Source organism: Prinia subflava, chromosome 4 (assembly GCF_021018805.1).
Source record: "Prinia subflava isolate CZ2003 ecotype Zambia chromosome 4, Cam_Psub_1.2, whole genome shotgun sequence".
Taxonomy (NCBI): Eukaryota; Metazoa; Chordata; class Aves; order Passeriformes; family Cisticolidae; genus Prinia; species Prinia subflava.
The window spans coordinates 52,401,380-52,420,857 of record NC_086250.1 but is presented as its reverse complement, the minus strand read 5'-3'; the positions used below and the strand labels follow the sequence as shown (position 1 = coordinate 52,420,857).

Sequence of the window (19,478 nt, the reverse complement as noted above, 5' to 3'; positions counted from 1 at the left end):
TTCTCCTTTCTACAACAATATGGCATTGACAGGGCACAACCTTGATGAGCTTAAACCAGGCTGTATCAACAGGCAAGCCAGTTGCCAAATACTCTTATCAAAGACAGGAATGTGTTTTGAAAGAAGAATTTTCACACCCACAGGGATCCAATAAAATCCCTGGATTTTTACAAAATAATCCTTTTGTTGACTTTTTATCAGCAAAGCTGAAGTTGATACACTCAGAAGTCTGATGAAAGAATCAGTGTTTTTCCAGTGGAAGTCATGCTTTCAGCAGTGAATCTTGCTGTCTGTGCTGGACTCAGATTGAGTGGCAATGTGCTTGGGGACAAAGGAAATGACCTCGAGAGCCACAGAGCTTGCAGCAGCCGCGGGGAGGGGGTATGGCAGGATGTATTGCTGCTGTCTGTCTACTTTTCTTCATATGGATGGAGGCTTATTAGATCAAGGCAACCTTTAGTGATTTGCCTCACTGAGATTTTGCGGAGTATCTCTATCATGTTAGTAAATGCAGGGGATGGAATATACACCATAACAGAAAATAAAAATGGAGAAAATAATAATGATGATAAAAATGGGTGATGGATAATAAAAGTGGACCTCATCTCAAAATTATCTGCCTGACCCAGTAACACTGATGACTGATTATAGCCAAGATTCAAACTCTTTTAGTACAGTCCTTCACTGATCCTAATGAAGGTGTTAGAAAACCTGAGCACCATTAACTCCTGAGAGACAAAATTAGGGCAGGACCTTCTCAAAAAGCTACAAATTAAATGCAATAGAGTTGTTTCCCTAGCACTGTAAGGAACAAGTTGAATAATGAATCAAAAGTTAAAAATTCTGAATTATTGGAAAGTAATTTTTTTTAGTAAAATTTAAATTATTACGACTTTTGGGATTTCTGTGGGATTTCTAGACAAAGGAAATCACATTTTAGCAGACAAGCTACAACTGTGTGTTGGACCAATCATTTGGCCTCTATCATCTCAGGTCTTTTTGCTGCTATAGTGAATTTTTCTTATTATTAACATGAGAATACATGCATGCATTCTGGTGGCATACTAGATAGCTGAACCTCTGAATCCAAAAAATGTTCCCCAGTTCTTGCTGCATAAAGGTCTCTCATCTGTAGGCAAATTACACCTGACAGTGGTCCAGCCTGGGAGACTAGACTCATGCTTAGTCCTAGCAAAAGGCAGATGGTTTGATGGATTGATCTAATGGCCCACTGAAACATCCGTAGAAGAGGTCCTTATGCTTAGCTTGTGCTTTCCTCATGCTCTTGATCCAGTGACCGGGTCATTTTCTGGCATACACTGAAATGATCATGAAGCCTCTTTGGCCCATGCCCAGCATTACAAGGTTCTAGTGGTCAATACCACAATTTCCCACCTATTTTAAGCCCAAAGGTTTTCCAGAACCTGTCTTTTCCAAAGATAGCCTTTACATTAGGAGCTATATTTTGCATGGTTACACCACAGAGTCAGCACAGTGGCCTGAGTTCTGAAACAGCCTGAGTGGGACGCATTGCTACTCAATTGTCTTCAGGAGGTACAGCATATTAAAAATTACCTGGGTTACAGCATGTGCACAGCAAGACGTTTCTCATTCTTTGAGTGTACATCAGCCTCAAGACATAAAAACTGTGTTCAGGGGTTGGCTTTCTCTGGCTGCCAGGATGCCCAGGTTTCCTGCCCCTCTGCTCATTTACCTGTAGTTCAAAATACCCACACTGCAAAGAGCAGGAGATGGGGCATGTGCTCAGAGGACCACAGTCCAGCATAGCCAGCCACTGACCTGCATCAGAAAAAATGTGGGAGCCCATTTAAAAGCATCAGAACTGCTTGGGCTCTCCCTCTGCCTCTCTTACTGCTTATGGTATTTTAAATTGTGCTGAATTGGTTCTTCTGAGAGGCAGCTTTCCTCTGTGCTCACTTTGCTGATGCAATTGTAAGGCCAATCCTAACTGAAAACTAAACCAGTGACGCTTAATGTTCCAAGCATGTTCTTCTCATAGAAATTAAGCAGGAGACTAGCCCTGTGCAACAGAAAGGAGCTGACTCTCCTCTCACCACCCCTCCTGGGGTCCAGCAGAGTTACTGTGTATTTGAAGTAAAGTAAGATTGACCCCCAAACTGAGCAGAACAAGCACCCACACGCACAGTGGAGTGCTTACAGCTTGCATCTGGCACCAGCAGATATGGGTGACATTCCTCTCTTCCTACTCCTACAGAATAGATGTAACACAACAACAAAAACAACAAAAAAAGGGGTTTTTTCATCCCCACCAGCTGAGCATTAGAGTAGAGCTAAATGTTAGTGTTGCAGAAAATACAACAATTCATTGTTTGTCAGTCTAGGGGATTACTGCAATTATTTTGAGCCGGGGGTCGTGTAAACCTCGGTAAGCCTCATGTATGGATGGAGACTTTGAACAAACCTAATGAGCCTCTCTCAGTGGCCATGCCCTGCACTGCCTTTCCATCTAGCTCTCGACAGCTGTCACAGGACCTGCTGCCTCACTGCATGGAGCACAGAGGGGATACACAGAGGGGATATTTCAAGGAACTGCTACTGACAGTCCTTCCAGCAGCTGGTGGGTGCTGGGGACTAATGGACTAATCCCAGTCTAAAAGGAAAATTCCAAGGGTGAGCAAAGCAAACATGAATATTTCATGTCTGCTTTTCAGCTACTCCAAGTCTATGATGATAAACCATCTTACAGCAGGTGAGGTTGTGCCCCTTTAAGAGTAAAACAAAATTAAAATAGGAGATTGTTTTCTGGTGAGGTTAATGAGAAAAGTGAGGTAGCTCTACTACTCAAATTAGCATTTTCAGTGAAATCAGGTTGGCCCATTATTGATTTTGAATCCAAGTTTGCTTAGACCTGAGAACTGCTGCTGAGATGTGAATACAACAGTGGTGCTTACACATCACTACTTCTCCTAAATCAAGACATATCAGTACCTGAATTCCTATGGAGGACCAGAGAGAGTTTGTCTCATTCCTCCCTACTTTTAGGTTTAGAAAAAAATACCACATCATAATGTTTGATGCTGATACTTAAGAAAAGTATACTTGTCCAAGGAGCAGTCCAAAGCTTCCAAAGGACTTCACTGCATGCCTGCATTAATTAATCCCATGCAAAGAGCATCACTATTCATTGTAGGTACTCAAGAGATCTTTGAGCCTGATTCAGTTTTACAAAGCTTGAGGAAACACCTTTGCTAGAGCAGTGAGCAGTCTGCACTGGCCCTGCCTCTGTCCTGTCCCTACCAAGGCCAGCTTGCATCTTGCCTGGAGCCAGTGTTCACTGGGTGCCACTGGAGGAAGATCAGAACTGTCACTAGGGCCTGTGGTGTCCCATGTAGGGAAATCCTGTATCAAACTGTCCTGCCAGGGCTTTGGGTATTCCCTGTGCCTGTGGAGCTAAGCCCAGCAAGGGAGAGGCAATACCTGCCATGAGTCTTTTTTAACACTTCCATTGGGAGCTATGTGCAGAAATGGAGAGGCAGGTCCCCATGGCATTGAAATGCTGACTTCTCCTCATGATGGGGACAGGCAAGAGCAGCCACACATGGAGGGCAAGGGTAACAACACAAGGGGAATGCAAGTGTCACCTAAAATCCCAGCTGTCCTCTGTGTACATGAGCCACTGACCTTATTGCTGTCCAGGAGGGAGGCATCAGCCCTGCAGGGTTTCCACAGCTCACAAGACATGTGGACACAAAGCCAAGGTAAGGAGAACCTTCAACAGAGGGAAAAACTAAATGCTTTTAGTTTTACCATGCAAATTCAGCATTAGAAGGAACAACACAAGAAATGTTTTTAATAATCTGCTGTCTAATTGACTGAGAAGGTTATTACTACCATGAAAACAGAGATCATTTTTCCAGAAGTTGCTCATAAATATCAGACTTCTTGACTGTCTGAGGAAAAAAATGCAGGACTGATATTCTAGGCTGCTTTGTTTTCATAGATATTGCAGAGCAACTTAAATAAAACTAGGAAAGTTCTTACTGTAATGGGAAAATGACAAAGGACCTCTGATTTTTTTTCTGAGAAAACAGGCTGCCAGTATGTTAAAATATCACTCTAGTCAAAAAGTAAATAAAATTTTTGGAGAGGCCAAAATTTATGTTGAAATAGAAGCAGCCACATTAGTAAAGTTTAAAATATTGTTGTTTGAAATTATAGAAGTCTGCTTATTTTTAGCTTGTTAGATGCTGTTAGCTTCCTATATAAAAGGTGTTACATAATAGACATAATCCATGCAGCAGGGCAGGCTGTACATGCCAGGCTATAAGGTTGTGCAACTGCTCCAAGCTTGCTCCTGCCAGGCAGAAAAACAAAGTCTCATATCTCAGAATTGTGCTACTGCTTCTGAGTCAAACTCACAGACACATGCATTACAGTATGAACATGCATGCTCTCATTTACATGTGCATGTAGATATATATGGATATCAACACACATACACATATCCCCTTGTTTTCTTGTTACAGCTTAAACAAGCTGTTCCTCGAATCAGAAAAATGTCACAGTGGAGTTACTCTGTTGATATTCAGCAGGCAATAATCTGATACATTGTAACCATTTAAAGCAGCAAGGTTAACTCTAGAAGTTAAATCAAACTTCATTTGGGCAGCCACTGAAGGAGTTCCCCCCTTTCCCCAGGGGAACTTTAGCTGCTCCTTACTGCCTCATGCTATGGTATGTGCAAGGCACACGGTGCTACGGCTGAGTGACAACAACTCAGAGGTTTTGAATTTGTTAAGCAATACAAAACAGAATTGGTTTTCCTTAGGCTTTGGAAAGATAGAACTTTTGTATCTGAGAAGATGCACTGTTCCCAGTCAGTATGGTTCTTCAAAGTGTACAGAACTATAATTTCCAGCTTGATTTTAGAGTAACCTGTGTTTGCAAACACTCCCACCCTCTGAGTCTGGCACAAATTGATGGGAAATTATTTGTACTGAAAGGTTAAAAAAAAGAGAAGTTGTGGCTGCCACAGCATCTCAATCACATTAATGTTTCTTTGGCAAAAAACTTCCATGTATCCTTACTGTGCATGATGTGTAAATCTAATTCATTATCTACAACAAATGGTTTCAGTGCAAAACTAATTTTTTAACTTGGACAGCATTTTTTTAATCTTAGTAAGGAGTTTCAAAAGAAGATTTGTATGCAAAAATGTATTTACATACAGTATTACAAATACAAACTGGCCTGACATTTCATTCTGTTGGTTTCATTGCTGAGAGCTTTTAGCTCCTTTCCAAACAATCCTATCATTCCCATTTTTACACAGCCACTAACCCTAGCCAAGAACACTGCATTTGGAAAAAGCTGATGGAACACAAAAAAGCCACATGATTATGTTCAGCCAGGAAGCCTTTCTCATCTTTTTTCAATTTTAAGATTCAGTGGCAAAAGGGTAGTTCAGAAAACACATTAAATATCCATGTTCCTGAGCTGGGCCACGTCAGGAGAGTTTTACTTATCCTGACTTTGCCATCTTGTGAGGCACCAAGGTCTGGGCAGGTCACCGCAAGGAGCCCTCAGTTTTGGGGGAGTGCAGCAGGTGCCCTGGCATGGCAGTATCCCCTCCTTGGATGGATGTGGTGCCCACTGTTGCCCATGGAGGCAGGGAGGAGGGCAGAGCTGCCAGCACTGCCTTTCCCCCCTCCACACAGACCCGGGCACGGGCTGGGTGAGCCTTGGCTGATCTACCAATGCATGCCAAGGCTGCTTACTCACAATTTAATGTCTTGGGTGACGATACTCGGCTGATGGCTTTGTTACCACTTCCTTGTGGGTTTTGTCCACTTCCTTAGAGCTGGCTCAACACTATGGGCAGAACCATGTGAGTCAGATAGAGGAATTAATGTGACTTTCAGAAAAAAAAGCACTGTGGGAAAACACCTGTGTTTTGACAAGGGAACCTTTGATCTGAAGGGTTTCCCAATCCAGATCAGGTCAAGGGTCCCTGAACAGCTGTGCCAGAAGAAGCAGGGAACAGCGCACCATGATGGATGGATGGATGGATGGGAGTGAGAGGAAAGTTTGGGAGTGGAAAGGAGATGCCAGTGGCACCTAAAGCTAGTCAAGTTGGAACCACAGTCCCACACATTTACCATTCAGACTGAAGTGGAACAAAATGAGTCCCGGACTTTTGATATTTTAAGAGTTGCTCAAAATAAAATTTTATTAAGTGCAAGACCCAACTGTGGTGAGAGAGAAATAGGAAATAAGCATACTATTTCCCTAAATTTCAAAGTTTTTGAGTGCTAAATCAGAAAACTTGATAAAAGCTGAAAGCCTGTCAGTGTGTTGGTATTGTTTATCCTCAGCTAATTAGAGGAGTCTATAGCTCAGCATTTGGGAAGAATTGGGGTCTGGATCCATGATCGTCTTGAAGCAGAAGTGGTTCAGATAAAATAAATCAAATTCTTATTTCTGTTGTCTCTGCAAATCAGTATCTGTTGTTTACGTACTGGTTCTAGCTAAGGACATCATTGTAAATGTTCTCTGCTGCTTCAAACTCTCCCTTCTCCAATAGTTGTACTACATATACAAGCTGGACCATGTCTCTCCAAACCTGACCCATACAACCTGTGCTAAGTGAACCAATTAGTTCATAATTTAATTTTAAGAGTAGTATTAATTTAAGGGTAGCTGAAGAAAAAAAATGCTTATTACCAAGGTTTTGACTATATTTCATGTTTCTTCATGTGGTGCATGCTCTGTGGTCCTGCCCAGCATCAGTTTCCAGCTAACCTGGCATGATTCCACCCTGGATTCTCCCTGGTAAAGGGCACAAATGCAGCACCACATAGTGACCCTCTCCTGGAAGGTGACCCGTTTGTGGAGCTAAGGAATCCAATACATCCTAACTTTGGTACTGTCTGGTGTAGTTGGTGGTACCACATGGGGACACTCAAGACATGAGATACCTTATGTTCATATGTGCAACTTCTAGCTGTCCTCAGTCAGCAGCAGAGCTACCTCCAACTCCACCTCTTCCAGGGACGTTGTCAACTGGTAAATGTTTTCTTCACAAAAGAAAGGGTTCTAACTTGGTGCAATAGAAATGAAATTGTAAAATTACTTTCACTTAGATACTTGATTCCTTTAATAATTATTAAAAAGCCTAGACCAAATTCTGATTTGGCTCTTCTGCCTAAGACAACCTAGTGATGCAGATGCAGAAGAGGACTCGCAGTTCTTCACAGAAATATTTGACCCAAATTGAAAGGCCTTTGTGTCCAGATAGATGAACTACCACAGACATCACACACTCTTCTGTGTGAAATTGTGCCCTAGGCTAAAGAAGAACCACTGGACAAATTCAGACCTGACATAAACTGACAGAGCCTTATGTACTTGTATAGATCTCTACCAGCATTTCCTCATACAAGATAAACACCACAGACTGAATCAGCAACAGGAACATTTCACCCACAGCATTTGTTTAGTTTGCATAAATTTCCCACAAATTCCCAGAACTTTAGCTGATGAAGACCTTATGTCAGTTTAATTGAATTTATGCTACCCAAATAAATCGTCCATTTAAGTCTCAACATCATTTATTCTTATAAGTATACAGAAATAATGAAAACACATTATGAAGTGACACAGGACATTTTATAAACACATTTCACTGACACAGTACATAAGCATTACAAAATTTTCACTTCAGCTCTGTGGGACAGCATTACACAAACCAGGAGCATCTAATTTAAATAGAGACAGACGTTGGCGACAGGTATTGAGCAAAACTGGGCTAATAGTTTCTATGCTCTCAAGTAGGTGTAAGTTACCTTAAAGTTTAACAAAATCTGAACTGACTAAAGAACGTAAAGCAGAATATATCTATAGACATAGATATAAATATTTTATAAGGTAAACACAATAACTTCCATTTAAAGGCTTAGCTCTTAATAGCTGTCAGTTTTTCTAAACTTCAATTTTAATCCTTCCTCTCCCCCACCAAAATAAGGAAGTTTTTTACCTTTACTTTTGCTGTCATCCTTGCTGTTACACATTACAAAGCAAAAGGTCAGTGGGAAAGCTCTCCTGTACCTTCTCAGCACGACATGACAATGACTCACTATAGGCCCCAAGTCACTCAGTCTCTATTTAACTGAAGTCTGTTCAATTTCAGTGTCTAGGTTTAAAGACAGCCTTAAGATCCACTGCACATCTGTAATGAGCTGGATCTTTGGTTCAAGTGAATCTGAGCATCACCCTTCACACCAGCTGTGAATCTGGTTTGGGCAAAGTAAAGATAGTTTTTATTATGTGGGGTTACCATGAAGAAATGTTCAGAGATAAGGAGATTACAGAGAATACAGCAGATTATAATTCATAGGGACATGTTAATTTTTAAAGTAATTTAGGACAGTCTCAAGAAGGGGACCTGGATAAGAGCCAGATTCAGATCTCCCTACACAGTTGAGTATGTTTTCCGTATAGACTTGATGATTTTAATCAAACTGCTCAGAAATAGGGTACTGTGTAATGTGAGCAATGTAGTCAGGCCACAGATGATCAATATAGACACTAGGAAGGGCAAAAATTAAGTCTTAGACCCATATGTGGGTTTCTTATTAATGTCTATGTCCGTGATCTGGAACAATACTCAGCCCAACACATCATACAAACACCTCAAATAAAATTAATTTAGTAAGTCAGAGAGGTGTAGGAAATTTCTTGGGCTTGTCTTCAATTCAGTGAAAGCATCCATTGTTCGTCACATTGAAAGGCTATGTGGAAGACAGATAGGTCTTTGACAGAATACATTTGTTCACACATGAACATGAATCAATGAATAACTGCAAATGGACATGGCACAGCCTGACATAACAGCGTGTTATGGATGCTAAATTAACCCGTAATCAGTAGTTCATTAAGCTATACCACCTTCAGAGAGGTCCTCGTCTGGAGCCAAAGGCTGCAAGCCAAAATGTTTCAATGAATAGAGTTCTTCATTTTCTCCTGACCTGCTGAGGGAAATGCACAGTGACAGTAGGATCTGTCAGGCTGTTCTCCTTTCTCACTCACTGACCAGCCAGCAGAAAGCAAAGACCTGCAGCAGCTCCAAAGGCAGCAGGGATGCATCCTTCCCAAGGGGTTGGGGTGAGCAAAGAAGCTCACCCAGGCGTCAGGAAGCAAATGGCTTCCCTATTTCCTGCCCAGGAAGAAGTGCTGCTGGGTGCCAGCTGCCAGCACTGCTCTCAGAGCTCAGAATTTCCTCACCCAAAAGTAATTGCAGAGGTGTTCAGCCAGACAGTATCTTTGAAACTGATGGTAGAACACTAGTACTGGAAATACCGATACCTCTAGAAGTAACATGAATCAAATTAGGCCTTGGAATACTGAAATATAAATTTTTAAAAGTGTGTGCTGATGTATAACTCTATACTCTTCTCATGTCTTATGCAGAAGCAGTAGGATCAATGGATGTGGCTCTGGGCACAGTGCAGCTGTTCACACAATGTACCACTTGATTTCAGCAAGAGCTGAAGAGATCAGTTCCCAGTCCGTGGTCCACAAGACTTTCCTCAACACCATGTTAAATCACCCAGCCCTGAAACAAAGAGGTTCTGTGTTCTTCTTTTTGAACTTCTACATGGTTGAATCTTTGTACAAGTTCATTCAACTTTTTTTCCCTCAGGTAAAACTTCTACTGCAACAACAGAATCTTTATCTGTCGAACACGAGTAAAATACAAGGTAGGAGTGAAGGAGCTGGTAAAAAAATGCTTTCAAAATTTTTAAAGTCTAAAAAAGTTCCAGGAGTCAAAAATGACTAAAACAGAATAAAATTATTTAATCAAGAATGCCTTTTCCCTTTATAATATTTTTTTTTAAGAAATAGAACTCTTAGAGGCACCATTTTTATTCCCTTGCACAGCTTTAGGAAGACCTTAATGCCTAGAACAAAGCAGAAGAAGCTGCATGACTCCTAAGAGGGAGATAAAAAGGCTTTGTTTTCTTGATCTACTAAACACTACATGAACCCAGTGTTCCAATGGCCCTTGGTCAGGCAATTCACAAAATATCCCTGTCCAGCCCTGGTAGCACTGACAAATAAACCTCTGCTTCATGGCTTCAATGCTCTCCCGGCTGGGTTCCCCCGTCACCTGGAAGCCGGGGCCCCCCTGGGAGTGGCGGCCGTGGATCTTGAACTCGGCGGGGGACAGGTGGAGGTAGGCGGGAGAGCCGCTGTGTCTGCGGACACACCGCCCGTTCTTCTTGCACAGGACCTTGCTGCAGAGCTTGGCTGCCGAGGTCACGTTGATGACATAATGTCCTAGAGGGCCGTCGATGTACCGCTTCACAGTCAGGCAGCTCTCCTGTGAACAGGGAGAGACCACGGCACATTTCTCAGCAATGAGCACTATGCTTAAGCTTATCGTGTCTAAAAAGGTGCTGGAAGTAAGCTGTTCTTGCCTAAAGTAATCCATTGAGATAAATCTGGTTGGAGTTGCATACTGGAACGATCTATTTGGTTTAAATGAGTTTATTTCCATGCGTAAGATTAGAAAAGTATTGACCTCTACTATAGTTTCTATTTGAGTGCCTGGTAGGAACACATAGTGTGAGACTCAGAGTCATCCCAGGAAGCAGAGTGTTCATATGGTTCATATCTGAGACTAACTGGTTGCTTAAGTAGAGATTTCTGGTAACTGCTGACTAGGAGAAGTGCATGGGATTAACAGGCTTTGAAGAACAAATTAAGTCACCACTCTGGCCCTGATCACTCCAATATATTCAGTTTACCAGGAGCCACATAATTTTCATAAATCAGCACAGAATTTGCTGCAATTGCAACTAGAAAGTTCCAGTTCAGATTTCCTGGTTCCTCTGACCAAGTCAGTGATACTTTGCCAGAGACTTCAGGAGTAGGAGAGCTGACTGCATGAAAAGCAGGGTGGGCACCAAAGCCCAGGTTTAGGAGTGGGGGCTATCCTGCCATGCCTCCTAGGAAACTCCAGTGCTGCCTCCCATCTCCACAAGGTTTATTAATGTAAGTCTGAAAAACCTGAGAGAAGTAACTAGGGCTTATCTTGTGACATTAATTTCCAAGTGACACTTCAAGATTAGCAACTAGAGAAAATACCTCACCTGCAGACTCCAATCCTTCCCAGTCTAACCGGACAACTGCCATAGTTACAAAGTAGAACACTGTAAAACAAGCTGTGCTTATATTTGTAGGCATTTTTTTGAAACATGTTTCTCCTCACCTGGACTTACTATTCCACTGAGCTACAAATGACCTGCCCAAAGCAATGCGCTCTGGAGCATTGGGACTTTTCAGCCTAGCAGAATTATTGAGACCTGAAGGTGTACTGAGTCATCATCCTCAGTTGTTGGCTGATGACACTGATAAAGGTAGATCGGTTCTGTGGAGGGTGTGGTGGCAGACAAGAGCCACTGAGGTGATTCCTAAGAACTGGTGAACTGACAGGACCCACCTTTGAGCTGGCGTATTGCATACTGCCCCAGAGAACAACTCCAGCTGCTCCCAAAGCTGCGCTCTCCCCGATGGTATTGACCAGATCTCGCTGAAAAAGAAGGCCAAATCCACACATGAGAAAAACAAATATGCAAAAGTAAAAGTAAAAAAAACCCACTGGGATACAAGCATCACTCTTTTTTTTTTTTTTTCCTTCCCTTTTCTTTTTTTTCTTTCCCCAGAGGCAACATTGGTCCTGCAGTATATTCTTCACAATAAAATCACTGTTTAGGTTAGAAAGCTCTTCTGTGTCTCTGAAGGTTTACATGGGTGCCCACTAAATAATGAAATTTTTATAGTTTGTTCACAAGGGTTCCTCCAACCAAGGCAGTGGAGTAAGAATTTAATGATCTATTTTATCCACTAGTCTTTGAGTGATTACCAAGGTACCAACCTACCTAGGTGACATTTTTGGCAAGTGACGGTCAGTGTGATCACACATCACTGGATCACCCTTACAGTGTCTGCTTGTAGTCGATGGCTTTAGGCAGGAGTCCAACTCGTGCTGCTTTAGCCATGCCAGCAGAGTTACAGGACTGCTGTTTTTACCAGCATGAGTGCCATTAGTCCAAGAAACACATCTTCAAAAAATGAACCTCTCTCCCTGCTACAAATGCCAAGTGGAGGGAAAAAACCCACACATTTGCATATTGGTTTAACCATGTCCACTTTTAGAACTGAACCAATAAGGAACTGAGTTGTAACAATAGCAATACTCAACTCTACCCAGAGCAGCTTGAGTGTTGAACAGGAGTCACCAGTGCCTTGCCAGCAGCGTGGCAATGTATCTTGCAAGTGTCTTAAAGACATTCTCTGAGATTATGAATATTGTGTCCAGAAAAATGCAATTAAATCTTCAAAAATATGTAGGAAGGAACTTCATCCCCCAAATTTCAAGGCATAACCAATTACATCTAAAACTATTTCTGTCCACAGTAATTGATTAAAAAGTAATTCCTGGTCAGTATTTGTAATGACAGACATTATGATATTTCTCAATTTGACAAAGAGAAAATTCCTTTTAAAAGACATTTATGGTCTTTTATACAGTCTTTGCAGCTCTTTAACTAGAGAACAATCAAAAATACCAGCAAATTATCTCAGTACAGTGGTGGCAAATTTAGAAAAGCAAAATTACAGAGTGGAAGAACCATTATTACTTATTAGGACAAGTTATTATTACTTACTACTAAATAATATATTCCTCTGTGTAAGTGGACCTGTTGATTTATCAACGCATAGTTATGGAATTTCCATTCCTGAAACATTTGCGGCCTAAGAGATATAAAAAATCCACAAATAAATGTAGTGGGAAACTACATTGAAGAGTTGAAGACAATTAGAGAGAATTCAAAGTGAGCAGGGGCTTTGATCCTTTACTAAAGGTTGGAAACCTGCAAAAGTCTGGAAGAGTAGAGCTTGCCTCCCAGCTCTTAGTGCAGAGTTCAGAATGATTTAAATATAACTGGTCTTGCCTGAAGCTCATGTTGCTGCTGATCACCCAAACAGTCTTTTAGAGACTGCCATTACTCGTAAAAGTATACAGAGCAGTAGTACGTTTTAAAGGATTGTGGTGTGGCCTGCAGGTGTTATTTTCAAGGGGGTTAAGGAGGAGAGGTATTTCCTACAGGAATTAATTAATGAATCAGTTAAAAAAAAAAGAGTATCTTAATTAAAGATCAAAATATCAAATGTTAAAAGAATGTAAAATACAGTCTGATGTGTTGGTAATGAGGGTTCCCAGGCCGTTGTCATCTGCAACAGATTTTATGAAGTTTACCTAGATGCAAAGACTGAACTGTGATTCTAGATTACTCACATGACGGTTGAATGATTTTGCACTAACACATTTCAGATCTCATTAAGAAATTAATTAAAACTTATCAGACCTCCAGAATAAATAATCAATAAGTATTTAGCATTGTTGGATGAACTAAGACCTGAGCAAACCCTGAAATAAACTTGTTGTAAGTAATATGCTCTGGGAATCAGAGTGCTTGACCAGAAATCAGTAAAACTAGTTTTTATAACCCCATATTCCACATCTTTCTTTTGTTACTTTTACCAGACCCACAAAAATTCATATGGATATAAAACTGACCAAGCTAATCCTTAAAGTTCATCCAGGCCCCCAGATGTGTGAAATCCAATGGCACTGATAATTTCACACCTAAGGTTCCTGAGGCACCTACTCTTCCATTTTCCCGTAATCTAGAATTGCCATCTTCACAACATTGAGAAATTCAGCACTTATCTTGGGTTAAGGCCAAAATTTGGCATTTTATTGAAAGGTATGTTTTCCTAAGGATTCTTAAAGGAATTTTACAGAACCTGCACAGATGCTAGATGCTGATGAAAACAGCAGTTCACCACACAGATATTGTATAGGACTACATTTAAACACTTTCCTTACACCTTACATTTCTTCTTTTTGTATTCTTTGGAACAAAGGTCAAGTGCTAAGAGTCCTTCCAGAAGAAGAGAGAAATAGAAAGAGTTGGCTGATGCACAATCTCCAGATAACCCTCTGGAGAGGGTTCCCTTCATCCTGAGGTTTCAGATGACATCCCTGTCTGATGCCATTTCAGTTTGCACCAGCTCAAGGAAGGTTCAAAGGAGAGAAAGAGAAATAAGTGGGAACCTGACTACAGCTCATGATAAATTTGTGTTAATAATTATGTAACCTGCCCATAGGAAAGATGTAAGGTTCCTGACTGTCATTTTTAGGCATAGTTAAGTCTGTTACTGAATTAATGTGTCAGGCTCAATACCTCAAAGGCCATCAACACAGAAAGGCTCTTCTCCAAATGACCTATGCATAGGAGGTTGCACCCTTGCTCTTATTTTTGCTCTTATAGCATGTTCTTTTTGGTCTGATGATTCCTTAACTCTTTTCTGGTGCCTGGCACAAGGTGCTGGGTTCATCCTGAGCAGGTTGGGAAGAAACAGAGACAAGAACTTCTGCAACAGAAGCAGGCTCTCTGACCAGTGGATGGTCATACAAAGAAGGAGGCACCACCCCTTCTTCCTCCTCCTCTGCCACAGATAGGGTTAGAAAATAAAGATTTTGTTCTTCATTTGGGCACTTTGAGAAAAGGAAAGATATGTGCATCCCCTAATAGCTGAGAATGGCATAATTATAGCCAGAGATAAGGAGGAGCCCCTGTGAAGAACTGAATGAGACACATGAACTCCACCAGCAGCCTCAGACACAGCAGTCCTGCTTTTGGGAGTGAACCAAGTGCCCCTTCTCACACAGCACAGCTTGGCATTGATGGGGGCTTGCTGGCATGACTCTTCTTTGAGTGTAATAAAAGCCTCATATGGAAGAAAACATGCAATTTAAAAAAAAAAATAGAGAGATATTTAAGTATTAATATCTAGCTGGGGAATTTGTTCCTTGTATCAGACTTTGGCGACTGGTATTTGTCCAAATGATTAACAAGTCAACAGAGCTTCTTCCTTTGTCGTGCTCATTCTTGTTCACGCTTTTGGGGGCAAAGTGCAACTACCTAAGGTCCTCAAGACTAGGCTGGGCTATCCCCAAGTGGACTCTTGATTTGGCAGGGAGGAGGAGGCTCTAGTGTCTGGCAATATTTCTTTGTATTTAGATCACTCAAGTCACTGTACTGAACCTTAAAAGAATAGGAGGTGAACTAAACCATCAGTTTTGGAGCTCGAGATGAAACAAGACAGTCAGTTCTAGTTATATGTCAAGAGAAGAACAAGTATATCTGTAATCTTGAAGAGCCTTAGCTACAGACAAGAGTTTTCTATGTTCAGCAATAGTGGTTCAAGCCTGGCATGGTTGCAGGGGTTGGTCTCTATACACATGCACCCCTGGCTATCAGAGCAGACTATCTGTAGGGGAAAAACAGGATTGCTATCCATTATTAATCATTTGTCATCCTGTTTTATTAATGATTTCAGTCATCTAGTCAGGAAGCACAGATGCTACTGTGTGACTTCCCTCTCCCACACGCTTACTAGTGAATTGTCTAATCAGAAAGTTCCAAAATACCCTACAGATGGCAAACTGCTTATACACATTTCTAGCAAATACAAAAACCTTTCATAATGATTTGAATCCCAATTCAGAATATATAAATTGTTTCCAAGATAAAAAGCAGGATTAATTTCTCAGACACCTTATGCACAAGTCACCTGATTTCCAGATGCAGTCGGGGTGAAAGGTACAGCACACACAGGTACAGCATCTGTCTGGGACCTGCTGTCTCATCTTTCTGAAGGTTTGATAGACCTGTGTCTCTCCCTCAGTGCCTCTGACTCACAACCATTTTTTCTGACTCCACTGTGCAATTTCACATAAGCCCTTGCTACAGAAGGGCTTGCACACAAGTCTTAAATGTCAGTAGTATTTCTGTTGGACTAGAAAGAACAGCTCTTGCACAGCTCAATGGAGCAAGGCTGTGGTTGTCCTGACCCAGTCCCTGCCGAAGGTCAGGTAACTATCCCATCTGCCTACTGTCCCAATTTTTCCGTGGCCATTTACCCTCAATGTCCTGGGAACTTTTCTTTGTCACTTTCATGCACACTGTTTCTGGAGCTCAGAGGTTTCATGCCGTGGAACTTTGTGAGCATCACTTAGGGGCATGGCATGAGTCAAATGAGAAGCTTCAATCTAGTCTAAAATCTGAACATACAAACCACATTTAAATTATCCTAGGGCTCCAGGGCTATGAAAGAATACAAGAACATTATTTTCTGGATCATTTCTACGTAGAAGGTTTTTTAAATACAACCCTGCAAGTTCCTGTCAGACCCCAAGCTGTTTTCACAGATGATGTGTATAGTCTGGACACATTAAGCCTTAGTCCCATGTTGAGGACCCTGCCCATGCTGTCCTCATTAGAACATAGGTAGTGGAGGATAATCCAAATATGTGTCTCTTGCTATGCAAAGATCTTTCCTGGCTGCAGAGTTGTAAAGCAATCTTTCAAACATCCAAAAATAAATGGCTTCATGCAACTGGAAAACAGGCTAGTGAGTTAAAGAATGTAACCTGAGGATCATCACTCCAAATTACTACTTTACTGTTCTTAGCTTAAGGTAAAACAGTAACTATCTACCACCACAGATTTTGAACTCACACATAACTGGTAACTGCATGTTAGTTTTCACAGCTTTCAGTAACATTCATGGTATTTTTATATTGATCAAGGGACTAATTAATTTTATAAAAATTTATTATTACAGACTGCATTTGAAGAATTCTAATGTATGTCCTAGCCTGAGTTCTTCGGTGAAGGTGTTCTGGATGGCAGCCTGCCTGCACTGACCCCAGTGACTCCTTGCCTTCAGGACTAGACTGGCCTATCTGCCCATAATTTCTGAGTCAGCTAGCAGCTCTGATTTCCACAGAGAAAACAGCTCCAGAGAGTTCCTGGTTGCTGAAAATAAACCAGACCAAATTCCCAATTACTTCTACGTACAATTTGCTTCCTCAGGCCAGCCTGAAACATTTCTTAGGCTCTCAGGGATCTGCTGCACCTCCTCAGCTCTAGCTCCAGGCTGAAGCCTCCCACAGCCTGTGGTTCACTGGGCTGAACTTTGCCTTTTCTCTTGCCACTTGTCTCTCTTTATCTGTTCTAGTTTGAGTCAAGAACTTGTCTCTGGCAGCATTGGAAGGAATGTCTCATGCAGGTCTCCATAAAATAAAGGGAGGGAACACCCCCCTGCTGCCCTTTGTCATCAAGGGGTTATTTCTATGAGTTTTCTGTCCCAGATTTTCTCCTTTCTCATGGAATTAATAGAAACCAAAGAAAAACTTTTGACACTTGAGGCAACCATTAGAGAACTGAGTAAGTGTCTGTGCATCCCTATTATGCGCATAAACAATGTCAGAGCAACAATCATCATTACATATCCAGAAAGTTTGAGATTTGTACATACATAATTTACCACCATTGCTGTGACCACTACATATTTACATATGCACTTGATCACTGGTTGATGAAACATTGTATGACTCAAAAAGTAGGTTTCTTTGATAAAAGGACTCCACAGTTTATCGCTAAATGTTAGACATGAAGATGTACTTCTGAAAAGAGAGACAGATGGCCAATACTCATCATGCAGGAGTTAGGAACTCCAGGACAGATTACTTTACTTGACTAGTTTATTTCTATACTGAATGAATTTACATTTGCACAAAGAAACAAAAAAGCCTTGAGGCTCCTTTCTCATGAAAGTTTATCTTTCCATTGCACTTATTAATTTTAAACTTCACAGAATCTGTCAAGCTCATTTCACAAGCTGCCCTGAAGAATAAAAATAGCAGAATTAATTACTTCCTTGAGGAATATATTTCTGTATACTTTTTTTCTAAATTACCTTCATTAAAAATATACAATGTTATCTTACAGAGGTAGACCAAGCCACTGCAATATTAACTCTTAAAAGACACGGAGTATTGCACTGTGACCACAGTATTTCCTCTCAGGGGGCTGCCTTAAATATCAAAAACAAATGCCTAAGTGCTTTTATACAGGAAAACCTTTTAGGCCATATTTTTTCTAAGAGGCTATTTCTAATTTCTAAATTTTGAAAGAAATCTGTCTGCTTACCTCTGTTAAAACATGAAAAGTATAGGCATAAAATGGTCTGGAGTAAACAAACACAGGCAAAACATAGTCTTGTCTCGCAATTGAGGCAACACGTATTGCCTCTTTAACCCGATAGTGAACAAATTTTAGTGCATTTGGACTCGACTTCAGTACATAATCCAGATATATGGAAGGGTAAAGAGCAGTGCTTTCCTTCCACAGCCAGAGCAGGAGGTCGTTGCGGAATGACTCAATGGGTGGGCATTTCCCAGTGTACGTTTGGGGGTGTTCTTTGTAGTCGTAATTGTAGCAGTCTGGGTAAAGGTAGTAGCCCCACAAACCGTTGGGTCTCATATGCTCTGCCAGAAGGATGGTGTTATTCATGAAACTCCTGCCAGCATTTTCAAATTCCTCTTTAGCCACTTTCCTAATTTTGTCCTCTGACCACCGAGGATGCCGTTTCCTGACAATCTCGAGAGATTTATTTCTGTAAATGCTTTTATTGCCCCAGTTCCTATCCCACTGGGGCCTCCAGTTTTCCCAGTCGATGACTGCAAGTCCCTGAAATTTTTTCATGGGTATGCAACAGTCAATGTCAGACTTTGCTTTGCTAAGGTGTCTGATAAGACTTTCATTCTGAGGCAGCCCTCCATTAACAGGCTCTCCGTTATCTGAGTAGTAGGGATAGTATCCCAAATGTGTGTGGTAGAAGATGGTCACGTTGGACCCGCTCAGAGTCTCGTTGACGTTGGCCGCGATGTCGAAAACGCCGAGGTCCAGGTCCACCTTGTAGCGCAGCCTGCACTGCTCGGTGGGCGCGTTCCAGACCACCATGAAGGGCCTGTGCAGGGCCAGCGGGGCCCGCGCCGGCTTGGGCGGCTGAGCGCCCGCCAGGGAGAGCAGGGCCAACACCGCCAGCTGCGCGACCCCGGCAGGCATGGCTCGGTCTCCTTCTGGGAAACTGCTACGGTGAGCTCTTGAAAACAAAACCAAGATGAGACGTTAGAAGGGCAGCATGGAGGCGGATTTGATGATAAGAGAATGTCTTTTGGTTTGATTTGCTTTTGATAACATTAAACTCAGCGCAAAGAGAGAAAAGTCAAAACTGAACTTGTAAAAGTTAACACTACTTTCAAATGCTTTGAAAACCTTTTTGATAGACTACACTGTCTGGAAACTTCACTTCATTTTTACTCAGACTCCTCACAGAGTTGATTCAGACCTTTCCTAAACATTTATTTGCTCTCTCATCTAGTCTACAAAACTAGATAATAAAGTAATAACCTAAAGTGATAGTATAAAAAAAGAATGTGCACTCATTTGAAACTTCAGCCTCCAAACAAGCTCTGCTATGGTCAGTCTGACTTGCCTAGAAGATCATCAGAG

The 19,478-nt window shown here is 41.5% G+C and overlaps 1 protein-coding gene across 1 annotated transcript; it reads right to left on the bottom strand.

Annotated features, from left to right (window-relative positions):
• Window positions 1-9,934: 9,934 nt before the first annotated feature.
• On the bottom strand, window positions 9,935-19,031 carry LOC134549459 (hyaluronidase-1-like). Its single transcript, XM_063395003.1, has 3 exons — window positions 18,114-19,031; window positions 11,486-11,575; window positions 9,935-10,363 (listed from the first exon to the last, which is right to left on the bottom strand). Exons 1-3 carry the CDS (start codon window positions 19,029-19,031, stop codon window positions 9,935-9,937), a joined length of 1,437 nt encoding a protein of 478 aa, XP_063251073.1.
• Between the last annotated feature and the right edge of the window lie 447 nt (window positions 19,032-19,478).

Coding starts and splice junctions, on each gene's coding strand:
- LOC134549459 (XM_063395003.1), bottom strand. CDS start 19,031: ATGCCTGCCGGGGTCGCGCAGCTGGCGGTGTTGGCCCTGCTCTCCCTG. Junction 11,576..18,113: donor CTTTTCATGTTTTAACAGAG/GTAAGCAGACAG, acceptor CTTCTTTTTCAG/CGAGATCTGGTCAATACCAT. Junction 10,364..11,485: donor TGCAATACGCCAGCTCAAAG/GTGGGTCCTGTC, acceptor CCCTGTTCACAG/GAGAGCTGCCTGACTGTGAA.